Genomic DNA, 26,178 nt, shown 5'->3' with positions numbered 1-26,178 from the left:
AAAGGAGAACAAAAAAAAGACATTACAAAAATGCAATGTGGGACTTCCCTGGTGGCGCAGTGGTTAAGAATCCACCTGCCAATGCAGGGGACATGGGTTCGAGCCCTGGTTGGGAAGATCCCACATGCCATGGAGCAACTAAGCCAGTGTGCCACAACTACTGAGCCTGTGCTCTAGAGCCCATAAGCCACAACTACTGAGCCCAAGCGCCACAACTACTAGAGCCCATGCACCACAACTACTGAAGCCCACGCGCCTAGAGCCTGTGCTCCGCAACAAGAGAAGCTACCGCAGCGAGAAGCCTGTGCACCTCAACGAAGAGCAGGCCCCGCTCGCCGCCAACTTGAGAAAGCCCATGCGCAGCAACGAAGACCAAAAACAGCCAAAAATAAATAAATAAATTTATTAAAAATATTTTTCTTAAAAAAAAGAAATACAATGTGCTATTATGGCTTGGATCCTGGGCTGGAGAAAAACTGCTATAAAAATATTATTAATATTTATTGTACACATGCATATTAATATTATATGGGGAGGAAGAGCGAGAGGGAGAGCGAGCGAGAGAGAGGTGCGCAAGCATGTAAGAGTACAAATGGGAAAAATTATTGACAATTGATGAATTGAAGGAAATAAGAGAGCTGATTTTTCGATTATAACTTTTCTATAATTCAATTTTAAAAAACGTATTTTAAGAATAGCTAAATTTTTTAAACTTTGGTTTTACCTATTCTACTATAATAGTTAAAATAGCACTGACATGAGAAAATGTAGATCACAGAAAGAGGAAGGAAAAAGAATTCAGTTAATCCTGAAGGGTGGGACTGTGAAACTTCTAGTTGAAATGGTTACCATGGAAAACAAACAGTCAAGCATATAAGGACAATACAGCTCCCCCAAAAGAGCTAGAAAGTTTTAAGGTATCTTCAAAATGTTAAGCATAACTGAGGGTTAACAAACAGCAAACATTTTGGCAGTTCTTTGATATCCTTGCTCTAAAAGAGTATTTTCTTGGATTCTAATTAAAAGGAACAGAGTTGGAATTTAAAAAAGTGAGCTTGCATGGTCCTATGAAGAAACGGCTGAATACAGGTTTTGGATTCTCAGTACTGGGTATCTAAAGAGATGTTTCTAAGAGGTGCTAAATGCTAAATAATTTCTGATTGCTAAAATAAATAAGTGTACAATCTAGTAGTGATGTACTCAAACTTCATACACATGTTTCAAGTAAAGAATATGTGTCTAGGAAGTTAACAAAGTTAAAGCAAATGTCACATAAATGCTCTCTTACTCAAAGAAATTTAAACAAAATTGGGTAGATAATGCATATGCAGTCAAAATAAAATAAATAAATAAATAAATAAAAAATAAAAAAATAAATAACAGAAAACCAACATAATCAGAGAAAAACATTGTGAGACTGTAACAAGTCAGGTCTAAGACAATATATGATGGTATGGAGAATTAAAAATAAATTTAGATATAGTTATAATCTCCAGATAAAACAGAGAAGTGCTATTCTTATTCTCTTCTTGAGGAAAATGTGAAAACCAAAAAAAAAGATTATCTTAACTCTATCATTCCCTTTCAACTCTGAAGCACAGCTTAGAGTATCAGTGAATTGCATTTAGGCTACTGAAAAGTTTGAGATGAAAAGAGGATCAAAGCTGAAGAGTAAACAATAAATGAAGAAAAACAAGGGGTCAAATTTTCAGCATTTTCCCACAAGCTATAATAAAACACGTAACATCATCAGGGACATTTGTTATTAAGAGTGGCTATAAAGTAGAGCTCAAAGACATGAATTAAGGCAATTTAAGAGTTAATCATAGCAATAATAAAGCATTGTTTCTATGATGAACTTTTAACATGAAAGTATAATTTTGTTATATCTATTGATTACTTTAGTACAATGAAGTGTCATCTAAGCATCCCATATTACCAAAACAGGAATGGATGAGCTCACACCTAAACACCACCTTATAACCTAACTTATGGGGTTGGTGTTCTGGTCTACATGAATGTCTGCAATGTATAAAATAACCCTTAATTCTTAATAACAGATTGTTACTGTTAATTAGCAATAATTATAATTGTTAATTAGTAATTAACAAGTTAATTCTCATACAGAAGTATTAAATTCTTAATTCTCTGTATGATAATTAAGTTGACTATTCCAAGTCTCTTCCAGACTGGAGAAAGTTTGTTGAATTCCTGCCCTTTTCACTCCAACTTACGTATGAATGCAAAAAAGTCTAAAACCTGCTAAAGGCCTCCAAACTTATGTAAATATGATTCACCACAAAAACTAAGCCATATCTAAGGCTTACTATTATCATTACCTAGAACAGTGCCTGAAATACAGCCATGATCAGAAATTTTCATTATATTAAACTGATGAAGTTTTGAAATTGCTACTATAGTAAGTAATGGTATTTTCCCTAAAAGAGTAATAATGTTTATGTCAAAATTAAATATTAAACTTTTGCTACATTATAGCAAACTTTTTCTATTTTTTTCTGCTCAAATCTGAAGATATAATATATCTATCTGTAACACTGAATTACTATGGCAATAATTCTCAAAGGAAGTGGCTGCGTTTAAGAATTATCAACTATGTTCCATGAAAGGCTTTTGATAATACTACACGATATCAGAAAAACTTTCTAAAATGACACAGGAAGAATATCAATAAACTCCTACCTGTTCTGGCATAGCTCCATGTTCAATTCCAGTCTTCAATAATCTGTAGCAATTACCAAACAGATCCCATTTTGTGAGATCATGAGCGCTAAAATAAACAAAAATGCATTAACTTTATTCTAGAGTGGAGGAAGGTTTAAATTTGTTGAGCTCAGTTTCAATGGGGGAAGAATAAAGTAACTTCATTTTCTAGTAGAATTGTAAAAGTTCCATAAGGAAATGTTCAAGTCCCCAAACTTAGAAAAAGAGAAAGAGGGAGAGGGAGAGGGAGAAAAAAACAAAGAAAGAGAGAAAGAAAAAAAGAAGGAAGTGGGGAATGAGAGGGGGAGAAGAGAAGAGGGAGACGGGTAGAGAAAGACAGAGTGGAAGCTGATAGTAGGAATTCATTAAAAGAAATTAATAACAATAAAACTTCATATGTTAAAGTGAAGGTTACCATTTCTTTCTTTCTAGTATGTTTTAAAGCACATTTAAACAAATTCATTCAGAATTTCAAAGTATAAATACATGCGTATTTTTGAAAAAGAGATTTGTATTCACGAGATGGAGATAAATAAAGACAAAGTCAGGGTAAAGGAAATATGGCACAGTTCAAAAACTTTAGTGTAGCTATTTACATGTGCTGAGGACTTCTGAATGAGATAACACTGACAGTATAAATTCTCATGAGCTCTGCTACTAAAAATAGTATGATTACTGACTGTCAACTTTTATTTTCAAACGTCAAAATATTTTCTTAAATAGGAGTTTTGACACTGGTTGTCAACTTTTATTTTCAGATGTCAAAATATTTTTTCAAATAAGAGTTTGTTTCTCCATGGAATTCCAAAAATGTACTTGTGTATACAGAAAAGGCTTAGATTTTAGACACTGCTTTTGAAATCTGAAGTATTCATTAAAGTAAGGGCTACACCTAAACATTCTTTTTCACAACAAAGTTCTTTATTTTCCTTTCTCTATGGAGAAGATAAGCATGTTTCATTACAAGGAATATGCAAATTACAATTTGAAAATGACACCTATTTCACTGATCTGAGCCTTTTTTCCTTATTCAAATCTAACAGTTCTTCTACATAGTATGAACACAATAATAAACAAACTAGACAAACAAGAACAATTCAGGAAAAAAAGCTTATAGAAACAATTTTGTGGCTTTCTCCAAAGCTGTGATTTTTATTTAGTATGATTTCTAAGAGCTATCAACTGAAAATTATACCTATAAAAACTCTAGCTGCAGAATAAGCCCATATAATTTGTTAATTATACTGATTATCTTAAACTTCTACAGTGTACAGTGTACATTCATTATACTGAATGATAAATCTTACTCCTTAAGTAATCAAATTATAATAAAAACTCATATTTATCTGGAGGAAATCCGAATAATAAAAAGAAAACATCACAACATCTCAGTATTTCTCTAAAATTTCCCATTGTTACATGGATGTTAAACATTACAATCAGTTTGTTTTATGTTGACTAATATAGGTTATTCATTAAATCCACTTTAAATAAAATGACATACTTGTGGAAAGAGGTTAACCGCTTTAATGTAGAAAGAACATTGTAAATATCATCATCATCAGCTTCTTCTCCCTATAAAAAAAAGAGCAGACAGTACCTTAATACCATAAATTTACTCATCCTCAAATTCACATGAAAGTCTATTAATACTTACTGCCTAAAGAAAAATTCTTTTTTATTATATAAATAGTATATATTCACTGTTGATAAATGAGAAAATACAAATAAGCAAAAAAACAAAAAGTAAAAAACACCCATAAGCCCAACACCCAGAAATAACCACTTTTGCATTTTAAACAATGTCATAAACGTGACTTTGTACAATTTTCTGATTAATACCTTTGGATAAATTCCTTGAAACTGCTGTGTGAAAGGATAGGTACTTTAAAGATTTTATTGGTTATTTCAAAGATTTTACTGATTGTCAGTTACATCTGTAACTTCAAAATCACAATGAAAATCAAAAAATGGTTGAAAAAAATTAAAAGTTAAAATTAAAAATGAAAAATAGGGGAAAACTGATTACATGGATTAAAAGTAAATCCTATCAGCCTGGCCGTCAGGACATACAAAGCTGTGGGAATTCCAGATTGCCTTACATAGATTGAAAGGAGAGGGCAAGAGGCAGGAATCACAGAAATAATTATAAAAATAACCAGTTGGAGATGCTTGCTGCTATCTTGGGCACACCACTGGTAAGCAGCTATCCTTTATAAGCACACAATTTTTATGTTCTATTCATTAGCACATCATAATAGTTCAGTAATATTAAAATGCAAATTAGGTCCCAGGAATAGAAAATGAAAAAATGACTTAAGAAAAGTCAGACCTTTCTTAAAAGAGAAAAAAAAAAGTCTGTCTTTTATGAAACAGGTTTTTAAAATAAAAATGAAGTGTAACTAAGGCTGATCTTCATAAAATGAACAACTGCAATAATGCTAAGTTTTGAAAGCAGTAGAGAATTCTACTAGATTTTATTTTAAAATGGAAACAATTTAAAACTCAGCTACCTTGAAAAATTATTAGCCAAAATCATTATATGTACACATTAACTTTAAAACAGACCTCTTGCAACAGATCTTCCACAGAATGATTGAATCGATCTACAAACTCATCAATCAGTTGGCTTCGAGCTATGTCAACTCTGTTCTGGATGGTATATTCTTCACTGCATAAGATGCTATAGGTTTTACTGCAGGCTTCTAGAACATCTGATTCTACGTGCTTCTCCACAACAAATTTAATCTGTTTTAGTAAAGCATCTAGATGCTGAGGAGGAAAAAAAAGAAAAACTATGATATTTAGATTAATAACAAAAATTAAAAAAAGCATCTGTCAAATAACAAATAAGCCTATATATTACATGAAAATAAAATAATCCAGTTAATAAAACTGACTATAATAGCAGAATTTCAATTTTATAGTGTCTTACCTTTTCCATTCTACCTGTGCTATAAATTTCTAGATCAAAATACTGTGGGATTTGTAGCAAGTTTGCTACCTTCTCTGCATCTGCAGAATACTAGAAGGAGAAGCAAAGAAAACGAAGTAACTACTTTAATAGTACAGTGTAATAAGCAAACTCAGTGGCATATTATCACAAAACTGTAAATGAAACTGTACCTTTGATAGCAACATAGGCAGTGTGATGATAAAATGCTCAGTCAATTTGTTTCTATCATCAATTTGAGTTTTCCTTTCTTTGGCAGTTAGCACCTAGAAATAAATTTAAATGGGCAAAGAATAAGAGTGTCATGTACTAATTTATAAATCTAGAATGTTACAAAGATGATGAAGCACTGGCAGATAATATAACAGAATTTTCAGAAAAGCTTAACAAACTACTAAAATAAATGCATCTAGTTTTATTCAAATTACTTTATTACTATTACTTTATTAAATAGCTACCTATTTTAGATGTTACTACTTGTTTAAATAAAAACAAAAACATTTCTAAAAAACCAGTTATGAATATAAAAATACTGGAACCAATGGAGAAATAATTTTTCTACAGTTTTAATCTCAAAATATTAAGTTATCTCCCCTAGGCTAAATAAACTATTCTAAAAGTACTTTAGCAAGCAATCCTTTTTTAATACCATCAGCAGCTAGTAAATTTTCACTTATTTTTAAAGCATATACTAACAATGTCTCTGGACTCATTTATATTTGATTGTTCTTGTAATTAAGCCATAAATCTGTTAGGCAATAATCAAGACAGAGGGGTACAGCCTCTGATCACTGAACAGATTAGAGCCCTTCACCTTAGCCTGTATTCAACTAGCTAAACTATAGGTGGTTCCAAAAATAAAATATTAAAATGCAGGCTCAGTTAGGATAATTATTTCCCCAAAGTATTCTGCAGTTTATTATCTTGAAGGAATTTACCATCATAATGTTGAATGGTCTTATGGGACAGAAACATTCCAATGTGAATTGCCACTTTATAAATGTAAACCCTAATGTTTGAGAATGTATGAAAGAAGTAATAGGGCCTCCTATCTGATTCTTCTTTCAGGTTGTTTTTCAACCTCTTAAACATATGAAATAACATTTTGGAATGATCTACCACCAAGTGTCATGTTTGGTTCTGCACAAAGCAATTAAAGGGGCTACATGTAAAGTGAAATATATATCTAGAAATGTATGCAGGATATTGAGAAGTCTTGAAATTCATTTGACAATGTAGGAAAGGTCTAAGGATGTTGACTTTAGGGTAACAGCTATTTTGATTAAACGGTCATCATGTCAGGCACTCTATACACATGAACTCATTTAATCCTCACAATATCTCCGATGGGACAGCAAAAATGGCATAATACCTATGAAGGGGAATTTGCCAATACTCAACAAAATTGTATACACATTTTTCCTTTGCCCTAGGAGTCCCACTTTACCAATCTACCCCACCAACACACCTGGTACAAGTACGAAATGACACAATATTATTTGCTGCACATTATTTCCAGCAAAAGACTGACCCAAAAGACTCTCAATACTATATCCACATAATAGATCATATATAGCCATAAGAAAATGAAGATCTCCAAATCAAGTTATGGAGTAATACCCAGGATATACTGTTAAATTAAAATGTAAGGTACAGAACACCATATAAAGTATGCTATCCTTTGTAGGAGATAGGAGATTGAGAGGGAGGAGAATGGAGAATAAGAATACACATATCTGTATGTGTGCATGCATTTATCTATATTTGCAGAATGAAACACTGGAAGGATAGAAAAAATCAAATAAAAATGGTTACTGGTAGCAAAGGGGTGTAGAGGGAGGCATATAAGAAAGACTTCTCTAAATATATATATATTTTTACATGGTTTTGACTTTTTAACTATGTAAATTTTTTATATATTTCCAAAAAATAAAAATGGAAAACATAAAAGCAAAGAGGTAAAAACCCTGTTATGCTAAATTTAAGTCAGAAATATCAATATGAATGCATGATTTAAACATATGTGTATATATAGAGAAATACATATATTTCTTAGCTCTGTGTATGAATGGTGCCTAGCAGCAATGATAACCAATTGACAATGAGTATCCCTAGTAACAAGATTGTGATCTTTACATATTACTCTATATCAAAAGGAACAAGGGCTCGTGGGAGATTCCTGTGCTAGGGTAATGTAGTATCAGCCTACAGGGTGACTCCCAGTTGACCACTGTCTCCTGGTATTCATGCCCTTAACAGAATCTCTTCTGAAAATGAATAAGGCTGACGTGTAATCTAAGGAATATTGCGGGAATTATATTGTATGACTCTTGAGGTCATAAAACACACACAAGTGTCCACCTTACTCTCTTTTGGACCATTCATTCTGGGGGAGGCTGGCAGCCTTGAAACAGTCCTACTGAGAGGTCAACATGGTAAGGATCTAAGGCCTCTTACCAACAATCAACACTAACTTGCCAACCATGTGAATGAACCATGTGAATGTTATGGAAGAAGTAAATTTACTATCAAGACTTCAGAGGTTAAAGCCCTGGCTAACATCTTAATTGCAACCCTATGAGAGAATCTAAACCAAATGAACAGCTAAGCCACTCACAAATTTCTGACCCACAGAAACTATATGAGACCATGAATACTTATTGCTTTAAGCCTCTAAGTTTTGAAGTATGGTAGTCCCCCTCAATCCATGTGGGATACATTCCAAGACCCGCAGCAGATGTCTGAAACTGTGGATCATTCCGAACCCTCTATATACTATGTTTTTTGCTGATACAAACATGCCTATGATAAAGTTTAATTGATAAATTAGGCAAGTAAGAGATTAACAAAAATAACTAATAAAATAGGACAATTATAACAATATACTGTAATAACAGTTATGTGAATGTGGTCTCTCTCTCTCTAAATATCCTGTATAAATTTAACACCTTTTCCATCTTAAGTAAGAACTCATCAAGCACTGTGGCTATCACTTTTGCAGTTTGAGGTGTGACAGCAAAACTAATAGGAATTTCTTTTTCCTTCCTCACAATTTCAGATAGAAATCTATTCTTAATGAAGATCTTAGCAAACTCAGCATATGATTTTTTTCTTTCCTTGTTAAGTCTAGAACTTTCACCTATTCACTTAAAGGAAGAACTTACGGCTTCTCTTTGACATATCCAAATTGCCAACATCACTACTCTTGGGCATTCAGGCGATTATTAAGTAAAATAAGGGTTACTTGAACACAAACACTGCAATACTGTGACAGTCAATCTGATGACTTACAACAACCACTAAGTGACTAACTGGTGGGATACACTGGACAATGGTATGATTCAATGTCCCGGGCAGGATGGAGAGGGACAAAGCTGGATGGCATGAGATTTCATCATGCTTCTCATAACAGCATGCAACTTCAAACTTATCAATAGATTACTTTTGGAATTTTCCATTTAATATTTTTGGATCATAGCTGACTGGTAACAAACTGTGGGAAGAGAAAACATGGGTAAGGGGCAACTATTGTAATTTCTTATACGTAGGAATAGATAACTAACATAAGCAATAAAGGTAGAAAGTGAGCCTGGGACATTTTGCTCTGAAAGAAAGCACTCAAAAAATGATGACATGTCAAAACAATAAGAAATCAGCCTGAAGGGGCTGTCATTCAAAATTAGGACATTACATATTCTTAAAACTTTTATTTTGGAAAATTTCAAAAACACTCATTTTGTCATTATTGTATCATCAATTTCCCTAAAGTTTTTTTTTTCTTCTGTAGCATTTTTTAATTTTAAACGTCTTTATTGGAGTATAATTGCTTTACAATGGTGTGTTAGTTTCTGCTTTATAACAAAGTGAGTCAGCTATACATATACCTATATCCCCATATCTCCTCCCTCCCACCCTCCCTATTCCACCCCTCTAGGTGGTCACAAAGCACAGAGCTGATCTCCCTGTGCTATGCGGCTGCTTCCCACTAGCTATCTATTCTACACTTGGTAGTGTATATATGTCAAGGCCACCCTCTCACTTCCTCCCAGCTTACCCTTCCCCCTCGCCGTGTCCTCAAGTCCATTCTCTAGTAGGTCTGCGTCTTTATTCCTGTCTTACCCTTACGTTCTTCATGACCATTTTTTTTTTTAGATTCCATGTATATGTGTTAGCATACGGTATTTGTTTTTCTCTTTCTGACTTACTTCACTCTGTATGACAGACTCTAGGTCCATCCACCTCACTACAAATAACTCAATTTCGTTTCTTTTTATGGCTGAGTAATATTCCATTGAATGTATGTGCCACATCTTCTTTATCCAATCATCTGTCGATGGACACTTAGGTTGCTTCCATGTCCTGGCTATTGTAAATAGAGCTGCAATGAATATTTTGGTACATGACTCTTTTTGAGTTATGGTTTTCTCAGGGTATATGCCCAGTAGTGGCATTGCTTGGTCATATGGTAGTTCTATTTTTATTTTTTTAAGGAACCTCCAGACTGTTCTCCATAGTGGCTGTATCAATTTACATTCCCAGCAACAGTGCAAGAGCATTCCCTTTTCTCCACACCGTCTCCAGCATTTATTGTTTGTAGATTTTCTGCTGATAGCAATTCTGACCAGTGTGACGTGATACCTCATTGTAGTTTTGATTTGCACTTCTCTAATGGTTAGTGATGTTGAGCATCCTTTCATATGTTTGTTGGCAATCTGTATATCTTTTTTGGAGAGAAGTCTATTAGATCTTCTGCCCATTTTTGGATTGGGTTGTCTGTTTTTTTGATATTGAGCTGCATGAGCTGCTGGTATATTTTGGAGATTAATCCTTTGTCAGTTGCTTCATTTGCAAATATTTTCTCCCATTCTGAGGGTTGTCTTTTCGTCTTGTTTATGGTTTCCTTTGCTGTGCAATGGCTTTTAAGTTTCATTAGGTCCCATTTGTTTATTTTTGTTTTTATTTCCATTTCTCTAGGAGGTGGGTCAAAAACGATCTTCCTGTGATTTATGTCATATAGTGTTCTGCCTATGTTTTCCTCTAAGAGTTTTAAAGTGTCTGGCCTTACACTTAGGTCTTTAATCTATTTTGAGTTTATTTTTGTGTATGGTGTTAGGAAGTGTTCTAATTTCATTCTTTTACATGTAGCTGTCCAGTTTTCTCAGCACCACTTACTGAAGAGGCTGTCTTTTCTCCATTGTATATTCTTTCCTAGTTTACCAAAAATAAAGTGACCATATGTGCATGGGTTTATCTCTGGGCTTTCTATCCTGTTCCATTGATCTATATTTCTGTTTTTGTGCCAGTACCATACTGCCTTGATTTCTGTAACTTTGTAGTATAGTCTGAAGTCCGGGAGCCTGATGATTCCAGCTCCGTTTTTCTTTCTGAAGATTGCTTTGGTTATTCGGGGTCTTCTGTGTTTCCATACACATTGTGAAATTTTTGGTTCTAGTTCTGTGAAAAATGCCATTGGTAGTTTGATAGGAATTGCACTGAATCTGTAGATTGCTTTGGGTAGTATAGTCATTTTCACAATGTTGATTCTTCCAATCCAAGAACATGGTATATCTCTCCATCTGTTTGTATCATCTTAAATTTCTATCATCAGTGTCTTATAGTTTTCTGCATACAGGTCTTTTGTCTCCTTAGGTAGGTTTATTCCTAGGTATTTTATTCTTTTTGTTGCAGTGGTAAATGGGAGTGTTTCCTTAAATTCTCTTTCAGATTTTTCATCATTGCTGTATAGGAATGCAAGGGATTTCTGTGCATTAGTTTTGTATCCTGCTACTTTACCAAATTCACTGATTAGCTCTAGTAGTTTTCTGGTAGCGTCTTTAGGATTCTCTATGTATAGTATCATGTCATCTGCAAACAGTGACAGCTTTACTTGTTATTTTCCGATTTGGATTCATTTTATTTCTTTTTCTTCTCTGATTGCTGTGGTTAAAACTTCCAAAACTATGTTGAATAATAGTGGTGAGAGTGGGCAACCTTGTCTTGTTCCTCATCTTAGTGGAAATGGTTTCAGTGTTTCACCATTGAGAACGATGTTGGCTGCGGGTTTGTCATATATGGCCTTTATTATGTTGAGGTAAGTTCTCTCTATGCCTACTTTCTGGGTTTTTTTTTATCATAAATGGGTGTTGAATTTTGTCAAAAGCTTTTCCTGCATCTACTGAGATGATCACATGGTTTTTATCTTTCACTTTGTTAATATGGTGTATCACATTGATTTGCATATATTGAAGAATCCTTGCATTCCTGGGAAAAACCCCACTTGATCATGGTGTATGATACTTTTAATGTGCTGTTGGATTCTGTTTGCTAGTATTTGTTGAGGATTTTTGCATCTTATGTTTATCAGTGATATTGGCCTGTAGTTTTCTTTCTTTGTGACATCTTTGTCTGGTTTTGGTATCTGGGTGATGGTGGCCTCGTAGAATGAGTTTGGGAGTGTTCCTCCCTCTGCTATATTTTGGAAGAGTTTGAGAAGGATAGGTGTTAGCTCTTCTCCAGATGTTTGATAGAATTTGCCTGTGAAGCCATCCGGTCCTGGGCTTTTGTTTGCTGGAAGATTTTTAATCACAGTTTCAATTTCAGTGCTTGTGACTGGTCTGTTTATATTTTCTATTTCTTCCTGGTTCAGTCTCAGAAGGTTGTGCTTTCCTAAGCCTTTGTCCATTTCTTCCAGGTTATCCATTTTATTGGCATATAGTTGCCTGTAGTAATCTCTCATGATCCTTTGTATTTCTGCAGTGTCAGTTGTTACTTCTCCTTTTTCATTTCTAATTCTATTGATTTCAGTCTTCTCCCTTTTATTCTTGATGAGTCTGGCTAATGCTTTATCAATTTTGTTTATCTTCTCAAAGAACCAGCTTTTAGTTTTATTGATCTTTGCTACTGCTTCCTTCATTTCTTTTTCATTCATTTCTGATCTGATCCTTATGATTTCTTTCCTTCTGCTAACTTTGGGTTTTTTTGTTCTTCTTCCTCTAAATGCTTTCGGTGTAAGGTTAGATTGTTTACTTGAGATTTTTCTTGTTTCTTGAGGTAGGCTTGTATAGCTATAAACTTCCCTCTTAGAACTGCTTTTGCTGCAACCCATAGGTTTTGGGTCGTCGTGTTTTCATTGTCATTTGTTTCTAGGTATTTTTTAATTTCCTTTTTGATTTCTTCAGTGATCTCTTCGTTATTAAGTAGTGTATTTTGTAGCCTCCATGTATTTGTATTTTTTACAGATTTTTTCCTGTAATTGATATCTAGGCTCATAGCGTTGTGGTCGGAAAAGATACTTGATACGATTTCAACTTTCTTAAATTTACCAAGGCTTGATTTGTGACCCAAGATATAATCTATCCTGGAGAATGTTCCATGAGCACTTGAGCAGAAAGTGTATTCTGTTGTTTTTGGATGGAATGTCCTATAAATATCAATTAAGTCCATCTTGTTTTTTTTTTTAAATTTTATTTATTTATTTATTTTTGGTTGTGTTGGGTCTTTGTTTCTGTGCGAGGGCTTTCTCTAGTTGCGACAAGCGGGGGCCACTCTTCATCGCGGTGCGTGGGCCTCTCACTATCGTGGCCTCTCTTGTTGCGGAGCACGGGCTCCAGACGCGCAGGCTCAGTAATTGTGGCTCACGGGCCTAGCTGCTCCGCGGCACGTGGGATCTTCCCGGAGCAGGGCTTGAACCCGTGTCCCCTGCATTAGCAGGTGGATTCTCAACCACTGCGCCACCAGGGAAGCCCCCGTCCATCTTGTTTAATGTATCACTTAAAGCTTGTGTTTCCTTACTTATTTTCATTTTGGATGATCTGTCCATTGGTGAAAGTGGGGTGTTAAAGTCCCCTGCTATGCTTGTGTTACTGTCGATTTCCCCTTTTATGGCTGTGAGCATTTGCCTTATGTATTGAGGTGCTCCTATGTTGGGTGCATAAATATTTACAATTGTTATATCTTCTTCATGGATTGATCCCTTGATCAATGTATGTAGTGTCCTTCTTTGTCTCTTGTAAGAGTCTTTATTTTAAGTCTATTTTGTCTGGTATGAGAATTGCTACTCCAGCTTTCTTCTGTTTTCCATTTGCATGGAATATCTTTTTCCATGCCCTCACTTTCAGTCTGTATGTGTCCCTAGGTCTGAAGAGGGTCTCTTGCAGACAGCATATATACGGGTCTTGTTTTTGTATCCATTCAGCCAGTCGATGTTTTTTGTTTGGAGCATTTAATCCATTTACATTTAAGGTAATTATTGATATGTATGTTCCTATTATCATTTTCTTAATTGTTTTGGGTTTGTTATTGTAGGTCTTTTCCTTCTCTTGTGTTTCCTGCCTAGAGGAGTTCCTTTAGCATTTGCTGTAAAGCTGGTTTGGTGGTGCTGAATTCTCTTAGCTTTTGCTTGTCTGTAAAGCTTTTAATTTCTCTGTCAAATCTGAATGAGATCCTTGCTGGGTAGAGTAATTTTGGTTGTAGGTTCTTCCCTTTCATCACTTTAAATATGTCCTGCCACTCCCTTCTGGCTTGCAGAGTTTCTGCTGAAAGATCAGCTGTTAACCTTATGGGGATTCCCTTGTACGTTATTTGTTGTTTTTTCCCTTGCTGCTTTTAATATTTTGTCTTTGTATTTAATTTTTGACAGTTTGATTAATATGTGTTTTGGCATGTTTCTCCTTGGATTTATCCTGTATGGGACTCTCTGTGCTTCCTGGACTTGATTAACTATTTCCTTTCCAATATTAGGGAAGTTTTCAACTATAATCTCTTCAAATATTTTCTCAGTCCCTTTCTTTTTCTCTTCTTCTTCTGGGACCCCTATAATTCGAATGTTGGTACATTTAATGTCGCCCCACAGGTCTCTGAGACTGTCCTCAATTCTTTTCATTCTTTTTTCTTTATTCTGCTCTGCAGTAGTTATTTCCACCATTTTATCTTCCAGGTCACTTATCCGTTCTTCTGCCTCAGTTATTCTGCTATTGAGCCCTTCTAGAGAATTTTTAATTTCATTTATTGTGTTGTTCATCACTGTTTGTTTGCTCTTTAGTTCTTCTAGGTCCTTGTTAAACGTTTCTTATATTTTTCCATTCTATTTCCAAGATTTTGGATCATCTTTACTATCATTTCTCTGAATTCTTTTTCAGGTAAACTGCCTATTTCCTCTTCATTTGTTTGGTCTGTGGGTTTTTACCTTGCTCCTTCATCTGCTGTGTGTTTCTCTGTCTTCTCATTTTGCTTAACTTACTGTGTTTGGGGTCTCCTTTTCGCAGGCTGCAGGTTCGTAGTTCCCGTTGTTTTGGTGTCTGCCCCCAGTGGCTAAGGTTGGTTCAGTGGGTTGTGTAGGTTTCCTGGTGGAGAGGACTAGTGCCTGTGTTCTGGTGGATGAGGCTGGATCTTGTCTTTGTGGTGGGCAGGACCACGTCTGGTGGTGTGTTTTGGGGTGTCTGTGACCCTATTATGATTTTAGGCAGCCTCTCTGCTAATGGGTGAAGGTGTGTTTCTGTCCTGCTAGTTATTTGGCATAGGGAGTCCAGCACTGTAGCTTGCTGGTCATTGAGTGGAGCTAGGTCTTAGCGTTGAGATGGACATCTCTGGGAGAGCTTTCGCTGTTCGATATTATGTGGAGCTGGGAGGTCTCTGGTGGACCAATGTCCTGTACTCGGCTCTCCAACCTTAGAGGCACAGGCCTGACACCTGGCTGGAGTACCAAGACCCTGTCAGTCACACGGAAAAAGAGAAAAAGGAAAAAAATATATATATTATTGCTCCCAAAGTCCACCGCCTGAATTTTGGGCTGATCTGTTGTCTATTCAGGTATTCCACAGTTGCAGGGTACATCAAGTTGACTGTGGAGATTTAATCCACTGCTCCTGAGGCTGCTGGGAGAGATTTCCCTTTCTCTTCTTTGTTTGAACAGCTCCTGGGGTTCAGCTTTGGATTTGGCCCTGCCTCTGTGTGTAGGTCTCCTGAGGGCATCTGTTCTTCGCTCAGACAGGGTTGGGTTAAAGTAGCAGCTGATAGGGGGCTCTGGCTCACTCAGGCCAGTTGGAGGGAGGGGTACGGAATGTGGGGCGAGCCTGCGGCATCAGAGGCCAGCATGATGTTGCAACAGCCTGAAGCGTGCCGTGTCTTCTCCCGGGGAAGTTGTCCCTGGATCACAGGACCCTGGCAGTGGCGGCCTGCACAGGCTCTCGGGAGGGGAAGTGTCGATAGTGACCTGCACTTGCACACAGGCTTCTTGCTGGCTGCAGCAGCAGCCTTAGCGTTTCATACCTGTCTCTGGTGTCCACGCTGACAGCCGCGGCTTGCGCCCGTCTCTGGAGCTGGTTTAGGAGGTGCTGTGAATCCCCTCTCCTTGTGCACCCCGAAACAATGGTCTTCTGTAGCATTTTAAGGCAAGTTCTTTGTATATCATTTCACTCCTAATATTTAATTATGTCTCTAACAGATGAAGATGCAAGAATAATTAAGCTTTACATTGCCAACAAAATTAAACAATAATTCCTTATTATCATTTCATACCCAGTCTTTAGTTTTCTCAGTCTCTACTTTTTGGAGTCTTTCCTATATTCGTATTTAATGTAATGTTTAATATGGTTAAATTTATGTCAGCCATTGGGCTATTTGTTATCTATATATCTTACGTCTTTTTTTCTCCCCTCTCTTCGTCCTTTACTGCCTTCTTTGCAGTTAAACATTTTTTAGTGTGCTATTACAATTTATCTGTTGGTTTCATTTTCCTTTTTTAGGTATGAGTAGTTACTCTAGGGATTACAATATACTTCTTCAACTTATTACAACTAACTTCAGATTAATAATGAATTAATTATAGCAAAATACAGCAATTTAACTCCAAGAGTTCTACTTCCTTTACCCTTCTTTGTGTTATTCTCATATATCTATATATATTATAATCTTAACACTACAGTGCTATAATTGTTGCTTTAAATAATCTCATGTCTCTTTAAAAATTAAAAAAACTATAATATACACAGCCTTTTATATCCACCCACATATTTACCATTTCTGGTACTCTCTATTTCCTCCTGTGGATTAGAGTTTCCATTCTTTACAGCTGGAAGGACTTCTTTTAGTATTTCTTCTAAGGCAGGTCTTCTAACATGTCTCTCAATCTCTGTTTATATGGGAATGTTTTTATTTCACTTTCATACTTGAAAGATAATTTTACTGGATTTAGAATTCTTGGTTGGCAATTTTGTTGTCTTTCGGTGATTGCCATTCTACTGTCTTCTGGCCTTAACTACTTCTGATAAGTCAACTGCTAATCTATTGCTGTTGTCCTCCACATGAGTTATTTTTTTTCTTGCAGCTTTCAAGATTTTATGTCTTTAGCTTTTAACAGTGTGACTACCCTGTGTCTAGAGGTAGATATTTTGTGTTTATACTATTTGGGTTTTGTTAAATTTCTTGGATCTGTGGATTAACATTTCTCATCAAATTTGGGAAGTTTTTGGCAATTCTTAAAATGTTTTTCCTTCCTATTTCTTTCTCTCACTCCTTTCTTTGTAGCACTCCATTACACAAATTTGGTGACTTGATGTTGTTTCACACATTTCTTAGGCTCTGTTCATTTCTCTTCATCTTTTTTCCTGTTTTTTTCAGAATGAATAATTTCTATTAATCTTTCATGTCCACTGTTTCTTCTGTCATCTCACATTTGTTGAGCTTATCTAATAAATTTTAAATTTTTGTTACTGTACTTTTCAACTCATGAATTTCCATTTGAAAAATTGGAATTACTGAGATTCCTTATTTGTTGTTATCATCTTTTCCTGGAATTCTCTGAACATATTTTCCTATAATTCTTTGAACATATTTATAAAAAAGGGCTCTGAAGTATTTGCTAAACCCAACAATTGCGCCTACTGAGAAACCATTTCTACTGTCTACTTTTTTCCCCTGAGTATGGTCACACTTTACTGTGTTTTTGTTTTTTGCATGGTTTCAATTTTTCTGGAAAAGTGGACATTTTTGGATGATATCCTGTAATAACTATGTATTTAAAAATTATTTTTCTAAGTGTCATTTTAACAAATTAATCTTTAACTTAAACTGTGTAATTTGTCTCTCCCATGATGTGTGGCTTCTGTTGGGAATTTTTATTCTTATTTTTGTTTTTCAGCCTGTCTTCCTGGGAGTCTCCTCTGTGTTTCAATAGATCACTAGTCAGCCAATGATTTGGGTAGAGGTGGTGCTCAAATGCTCCAAATTTACAGGGCTCCTAGTCTCTGAGACCTGATCTGTTTGTGGGATAGAGAGCACATTCAAACTTCAGCCACTGTGTAAGTTTGCTTGACTTTTATTTTCCACTGGGTTCTCTCAGGTTTCCCAGTCAGCCAGGGATGTGTGAAGAGTTTATTAATCCTTTTATGGCTTTCTCATTTCTAGCATTTTTTTGTTAGATTCTTGGCTGGTTCACTATTCTTACCAACTTGCAGACACAATCTCTGAATATCACAGGTGCAGGTTTTCCTTATTTGTTTCTAGTTGACAAAGCTGTGGACTTTTCCCATTTGTCCCATATTGAGTCTGCTTCCTTTGACAGCAAAGTTGCTGGTTTTTACATACGGTGCCACTCTGGTAAAATTACAGATGTCACCAATCAAGTTTGTGGGTTCTGTGTATACTGTAACCCTAGGCAGGAAGGCTGTAGACTCCTACAGCTTTAACCTGAAGCTTCAGCAGTTTTTCAAGAATACAAGCACACCTCATTATTATGCTTTGCAGATATTGCTTTTTTGAAGAAAACAAACTGGAACTTTGTGACAACCTGTGTTGAGCAAGTCTATTGATACCATTTTCCCAACAGCATTTGCTCATTTTGTGTTTGTGTGTCTGTTTCTGTGCCACATTTTGGTAATTCTTGCAATATTTCAAACTTTTTCATCATTATTATTATACCTGTTATGGTGATCTGTGATCAATGATCTTTGATGTTACCATTTAATTGTTCTGGGGTGCCAGAAACTGCACCCATATAAAATGGGGAACTTACTTGATAAGTGTTGTGTCTCACTGCTCCACCAACTAGCTGTTCCCCCATCTTTTCCCCCTCCTCAGGCCTCCCTATTTCCTGAGACTCAACAGTATTGAAATCAGGCCAATTAACAACCTTACTAACCCCTAATAAGCCTCTAAGTGTTCAGGTGAAAAGAAGAGTCACACATCTCTTGCTTTAAATCAAAAGCTAGACATGATTAAGCTCAGTGGGGAAGGCATGTTGAAAGCTGAGACAGGCCAAAAGCTAGGCCTCCTGAGTCAAACAGTTAGCCAACTTGTGAATGCAAAGGAAAAGTTCATGAAAGAAATTAAAAGTGCTACTCCAGTGAATACATGAATGATAAGAAAGTAAAACAGCCTTATTGCGGATATGGAAGAAGCTTTAGTGATCTGGATAGAATATTGAACCAGCCACAACATTCCATTAAGCCAAAGCCTAATCCACAGCAAGGCCCTCACTCTCTTAAATTCTATGAAAGCTGAGAGAAGTGACGAAGCTGCAAAAAGAAAAGGCTGAATCTAGTTCATGAGATTTAAGAAAAGAAGCCATCTCTATAACATGAGTTCAAGGTGAGGCAGCAACTGCTGATGTAGAAGTTTCAGCAAGTTAACCAGAAGATCTAGCTAAGATAATTAATAAAGGTGGCTACACTAAAGATTTGCGGTATAGACAAAACAGCATTATATTAAAAGAAGATGCCACGTAGGATTTTCATAGCTATACAGTTGGTGACTTTAAGTTGAAGCCAATGCTCATTCGCTATTCTGAAAGTCCTAGGGCCCTTAGAAATATGCTCAATCTACTCTGCCTGTTCTCTATCAGTGGAACAACAAAGTCTGGGTGACAGCACATCTGTTTACAACATGGTTTAGTGAATATCTTAAGCCCACTGTTGAGACCTACTGCCCAAAGAAAAGATTCCTTTCAAAACATGACTGCTCACTGACAAGGCATCTGGTCACCCAAGAGCTCTGATGGAGATGCACCATGAGAATGTTTTCATGCCTCCTAACACAATATCCATTTTGCAGCCCATGGATCCAGGAATAATTCTGACTTTCAAGTTTCATTAGTAAAGAAAGAGATTTTGTAAGGCTATAGCTGCCATGGATAGTGATTCCTTTGATGGATCTGTGCAAAGTCCATTGAAAACTTTCTGGAAAGGATTCAGCGTCCTAGACGACACTAAGAATATTCATGATTCAAGGGGAAGAGGTCAAAATATCAACACTAACAGGAATTTGGAAGAAGTTGATTCCAATCCTCATGAGTGACTTTGAGGTGTTCAAGATTTCAGCGGAGGAAGGAACTGCAGATGTGGTGAAAACAGCAAGAGAACTAGAATTCAAAGCAGAGACTGAATATGTGATAAACCTCATGATAAAAACTTTAACAGATGAGGAGTTGCTTCTTATGGATGAGCAAAGAAGGTGGTTTCTAGAGATGTAATCTACTCATGGTGAAAATGCTGTGATGATTGTTGAAATGACAACAAAGGATTTAGAATATTACATGAACTTAGTTGATAAAGCAGTGGCAGGGTTTGAGAGGTCTGACTCCAATTTTGAAAGAAGTTCTACTGTGGGTCAAATGCTATCAAACAGCATTGCATGCTACATAGAAATTGTTTGTGAAAGGAAAACTCCATCAATGAGGCAAACCTCATTTTTGTCTTATTTTAAGAAACTGCCACCAGCAAAAAGATTGCAACTCGCTAAAGGCTCAGATAACAGCATTTTTTTAGCAATACACTAGTTTTAAATTTAGGTATGTACATTGCTTTTCTAGGCATAAAGCATTGAGCAATTAATAGACTATTGTATAGTGTAAACACAACTTTTTATGCATCAAAAAAACAAAAAATTCATGTGACTAGCTTTACTGCGGTATTTGCTTTATTATAGTGGTCTGGAACTGAACCTACAATATCTCCAAGATATGCCCATAAATGTTTCTCAATTTGTTGTTTTATCTTTGGTTAATTTCCAGAGCCCTGATACGGGTTTTGACAATTTTTCCAGTTTTACACTTTTTTTTTTTTGGCAGAGAGGAATCGCCTACCTCTTCACACTACTGGAGCCAGTCTTTCCATCATGATTATCTCAGTTCATCTTGAATAGCAATAACACCTGCATTATTAGCCCCATACTATAGGTAAGGAAATTAACAAAGAAAATAATCAACTGTCCAAAGATTACATAGATGTTAAGTGGAAGAGCTTCCAAAACTAGGCAGTTTGCCTTCAGAGCCTTTCTGTACCTTTAACAAATATGAATGTGAAAATTCGTAAGATACTAGACTAGAAGCAGGCACAGGTGCTATAGAAGCATGGATGCAAAGAATCTATTTTGGAACCTGAGTAGACAGAATATAAGATGAACTACCACAGCATATATCATTTACAAAAAATATTCAAATATTTAAGACAGTTAATTACATTAAAACCTTTCTTTTTCTTTTTTTTTGTAGATTTCTAATATAACTTACTCTCTTGCCGGTACCCCTTCCCACTGGAGGATGTGCCTCAGCAGCTTGACGAATCGTACAAACCATTAGCTCTATAAGAGCACTCTCCTGACGGTCAGACATTGCTAAAGTGAAACAAAACACATTAGTATGAGTAGATAGTTTTACAATAGCCATGTATCAAAAATGAGCACAAAAAAAAAATAAAAAAAAAATAAAAAAAAAAATGAGCACAATTATAAAAAACTGTAGTCTATTACTTAAAGACTAAAGTTCTATTCTTTGTCTTTTTTCTTGTTTTAAGAATAATATGTGCTTGTCGTAAGTCAAACAAGAAAGAGATATACAAAGTAAAAAAGACAATAAACTCTGGTTTCTTCTAATACTTGGTCTCTTGTAATATACTTCTGAATTAGGCAATGCCAAAATTTTCCTTCTATATCACTTCAAAGCTCATATATCTTTTTTTTTTTAGCAAAAAACGAACATGCTATATCTTTTTAAAAAATTAACAATAGATTTTGAATATCTTTCAAGTCACATGACATGTACAAATAATTATGTTAAATAATTACAAGTTATTACATAATTTGTGTTCCACAATTTATTCATCCTTCCATTAACATGCAAATTTCCCCCAAATTTGTCACGTTTATAAACAACGCAGTAATACATATCATAAGTACACATATATTTATATAACTGATACTTTTATTTCTGAAGAATACATTTCAAGAGGGGGAGCAATGACTCAAAGGTTAAAATCTTGGTACTGACAAATCAAAAAGGTTACTTACTGCAATCCACACCTCCAACTGCAATGATGAGAATGTTTGGTTCCTCATATCCCTGCCAGCACTGGATGTTATAAAGTCCCTTTAATGTTTGCCAATCCAATGATTGAAAATGGTATGTTATTTTGCTCCTGCCTAACTACTAATTAGTGGAGTGTATTTTCTTGTTTATTAGTTTAAAATTTATTTGGAGATTTTTAATGTTTATTCTCTGCTAATTTTTCCATTGTTATTCACCTTTCTTGGATTCTTTATTTTTTATTTATTTTTGACTGCATTGGGTCTTTGTTGCTGTGTGTGGGCTTTCTCTAGTTGCGGCAAGTGGGGGCTACTCTTCGTTGCAGTGCACGGGCTTCTCGCTGCAGTGGCTTCTCTTGTTGCGGAGCACGGGCTCTAGGCGCACGGGCTTCAATAGTTGTGGCATGCAGGCTCAGTAGTTGTGGCTCATGGGCTCTAGAGCGCAGGCTCAGTAGTTGTGGTGCATGGGCTCTAGAGCGCAGGCTCAGTAGTTGTGGCGCATGGGCTTAGTTGCTCTGCGGCATGTGGGATCTTCCCGGACCAGGGATTGAACCCGTGTCTCCTGCATTGGCACGTGGATTCTTAACCACTGCATCACCAGGGAAGTCCCTAACTTTGTCTTAAATGATGCAAATATTTTCTCCCAGTTTGTTCTTTTGTTTTTAGACTCCTCATGGTATCTTCTGCCAGAAATCATTAACTTTTACAAAGTCATATCTGTACTTATTTTTTTTATGGCTTTCAGATTTCTCTCTTTTCTTTCCAGTTTTTTTGAGATAACTGACATACAATACAATATAGGTTTAAGTTGTACAGCATAATGATTTAACTTATATATATCGTGACATGATTATCCCAGTAAGCTTAGTTAACATCTATCATCTCATACTGATAAAAAAAAAAAAGGCTTCTGGGTTTCTTGTATTGCTTTCAAAGATCTCCTTTCTCCTAGAGATTATAGATATATATTTTCTTTTCTGTCTCCATCTGTTGCTTGCTTTTACATCTTTAATCTGTCTGAAATTTATTTCTGCCGATAGTATCAAGTATGGGTCTGTTTATTCCCACCAGATGAGCAGCCAATTATGCCTCAACCATTATTAAATAAAACCAGCTTTCCCTGGTTTATCTGAAATGTCACCTTTAAACATGTGTTACGTGCTTATATATACTTAGATCTATTTCTGGATTCTTTATTTAGTTTCACTAATCTATTTTTCTATTACAAGGACACACTATTTTGATTATAACAGCTTTATAATGTTATAATATACCTTAATATGTAACTTAATTCAACTAATTGGAATATTTAGTTGAACAAATTTCCCTTATCTAGTCCTTTTCCTAAAAAATTTCTAATTTCTATAAAGCTAGTAGCAAACAATTAAGTATTTTCTATGTGTAAGGCATGGTTATAAGTGATTTATGTATATTTACTTGTTTTATCCTCAAAACAATTCCAAGAGATAGGAATTAATATCCTCACACTTTGCAGATTGGGAAAATGAGCCACAGAGACGTTAAATAACTTTTCAAAGCACTCAGTAGTAGAGCCAAGATATGAACCCCGGTAGTCTGACTCCAAGGTCTATATGCTCTTAAGCACTATGCTATACCACCTTTTTAAAATAAGCTTGAAATTCTACATAAACTCTTATTTTTAAATTTTTATTATAGTTGATTTGCAATATTGTGTTAGTTTCAGGTGTACAGCAAAGTGAATCTGTTATACATATACATATATGCACTCTTTTTTAGATTCTTTTCCCATATAGGCCATTACAGAGTACTGAGTAGAGTTCCCTGTGCTATACAGTAGGTCCTTATTAGTTATCTATTTTATATATAGTAGAGTGTATATGTCAATCCCAATCTTCCAATTTATCCCTCCCCCACCCAACCCCCTGGTAACCATAAGTTTGTTTTCTATGTCTGTGACTCTTTTTCTGTTTTGTAGATAAGTTCATTTGTACCCTTTTTTTAGATTCCACATATAAGCAATATCATATGATATTTGTCTTTCTCTGTCTGACTTACTTCACTCAGTCTACGTAATAAACTTTTTTTTTTTAAATAAATTTATTTATTTATTTTCTTTTTGGCTGCGTTAGGTCTTCGTTGCTGCACGCGGGCTTTCTCTAGTTGCGGCAAGCGGGGGCTACTCTTCGTTGTGGTGCGTGGGCTTCTCGTTGCGGAGTGTGGGCTCTAGGCGCACAGGCTTCAGTCGCTGTGGCACGCAGGCTCAGTAGTTGTGGCTCAAGGGCTCTAGAGAGCAGGCTTAGTAGTTGTGGCGCACGGGCTTAGTTGCTCCGCGGCATGTGGGATCTTCCTGGACCAGGGCTCGAACCCGTGTCCCCTGCATTGGCAGGTGGATTCTTAACCACTGTGCCACCAGGGAAGTCCCAGTCTATATAAACTTTAAAATCATTTTGCTTAGTTCCTTCTCTCACCTCCCAGAACTCTCTCAAACCTACTGGAATTTGAACTGGTATTTTTAAGAAAATTATACATTACACTGGGAAGAACTGACATTTTAATAATCTTTTCAGCCAGGAGCATGATATAGCTCTTCATTTATGATATCTTATTTGACATTATTTAATGAAACATTATGATTTTCTTCACACTGATTCTGTACTTTTCTTGTTGAATTCATTCCTATGTATTTTTAAAGATACATTTTTGAGACTAATTTGAATAGTTTAATTTTATCCTTCTGTCTCCCTCCCTCCTTCCTCTCTGTTCTTTTCTCTGTATACTTATTTATGTTAAAGACCAATTAAAAAAAAAAAGACCAATAGATGTGGGGATTATAGAGACAGAACTAGGCATAAATTAAAAGAAAAAAAATATTAAGCTTTAGAAATTGAGAAGTTTGTATTGATTATTTGAAAATAAACTGGGACAACAGCAATGAAAAGGCAAACAAAGGCATAACATCTTATCCCTTATTCTGTACCAAAATCATCCTGAACAGGAATATGTATGTACATCTTAATTCAATCATTTTTGGTTTCACGTATTAATTGTGATAGGAAAAGCACATGAACTTTAGCTTGTCTTAGGAAAACCACAAGAAACAGTTTAAGCTTTCCATTTATACTCCCTGATCCAATAAAACAATCAAGTTTCTATTTTATGATTCTAGAATTTCATATTTTTTTCAGTTTGGCTAGGGATAGAGGAATGACAAGATTGTCTATGAACTAAATGCATTTTCTATTATTTATGAAAAAAAATCTAGTTCTATGGAAAGTGAGGAGAGAAAAACTTACATAGTGTAGAAACATTCCACTATTATACACTAAAATCCATACATTAGTGTTGAAGAAAAACTCAACCTTATACAGTGTCCAATGCCATCAATTTTATTAGTTTATAATTTGAAACCATCCATTCAGATATGGTAAACTCAAAACATTCGAAATTTAACTGAAATCTCTTTGGGGATAAAACAGCAAAACCAAATAATAAAACTGAAAACAAAGCAAGCTTTAAGCCACAGACAAGAGCCAAACAGCCACAATGATAGAAAGGAAAGGGTGGCTGTTCGCATTATGAATTACCAAATACCTACACAACTTTCTAAGTCTTCAGAAACCTCTTTACACATCATCTCCATTTTCTCATTATTGATTTCAGTCTTATCACCCTGAACTCTGGCTTTTCTCCTTAATATCACTGAAAAGAAACACTAAAAAGTCACCAACAACCTAAATCTTCACTTAAAGCTGATGGTCTTTGCATAGTCCTTTTTCTCCTCTGCAATACGTGATATTATTAACCATAGCTGTCTTGAACACCCTCTTTACTGGGCCTTCTATAGCGTACAATGAACTCTTACTATCCTTTTTATATAGCTTGCTCTCACTCTTTCTTGCTCCTCCTGCTTTTGTCCCCTTCCTATCCACAATCTTTAGAACTCACCATGGGCTTTTTCTTTCTATAATCTATTTTCATCTTTTACATTTTTATCATATCCCATAGAGACCACTCGAAACCATGTTGACAAAAAGCACTTTTTTTTTAATACGAATTTGATCACATCCCTCCCCTGTTTAAAATCCTTCAGTGGCTCCCTATTACACTTAGAATGAACTAAATAAATCCACTTATGGACTTAAATGTTCTACATCATCAGGGCTCTGCCTCTATCTCATCTAGTGCCACTGGCTCACTGTGCTCAAGCTACTGCAGCTCCGGGAATATAA

General features: G+C 35.6%; 1 protein-coding gene across 3 annotated transcripts in view; it reads right to left on the bottom strand.

Annotated features, from left to right (window-relative positions):
• STAG1 (STAG1 cohesin complex component) overlaps window positions 1-26,178 on the bottom strand; it is a gene marked incomplete at its 3' end in the record, with an annotated part of 436,193 nt that overhangs the window by 46,090 nt on the left and 363,925 nt on the right. For all 3 annotated transcript variants that reach the window (XM_082393421.1, XM_082393420.1, XM_082393419.1), the window contains 6 exons: window positions 21,177-21,280; window positions 5,848-5,940; window positions 5,657-5,746; window positions 5,290-5,493; window positions 4,226-4,296; window positions 2,701-2,788 (listed from right to left, as the gene is read on the bottom strand). In XM_082393421.1, the coding sequence (XP_082249547.1) occupies window positions 2,701-2,788; window positions 4,226-4,296; window positions 5,290-5,493; window positions 5,657-5,746; window positions 5,848-5,940; window positions 21,177-21,280 (650 nt within the window). The remainder of the gene's footprint in view (window positions 1-2,700; window positions 2,789-4,225; window positions 4,297-5,289; window positions 5,494-5,656; window positions 5,747-5,847; window positions 5,941-21,176; window positions 21,281-26,178) is intronic.

Source organism: Balaenoptera borealis (assembly GCF_965194805.1).
Source record: "Balaenoptera borealis genome assembly, chromosome: 5".
Lineage (NCBI taxonomy): Eukaryota > Metazoa > Chordata > Mammalia > Artiodactyla > Balaenopteridae > Balaenoptera > Balaenoptera borealis.
This window is presented reverse-complemented; position numbering and strand designations above follow the sequence as displayed.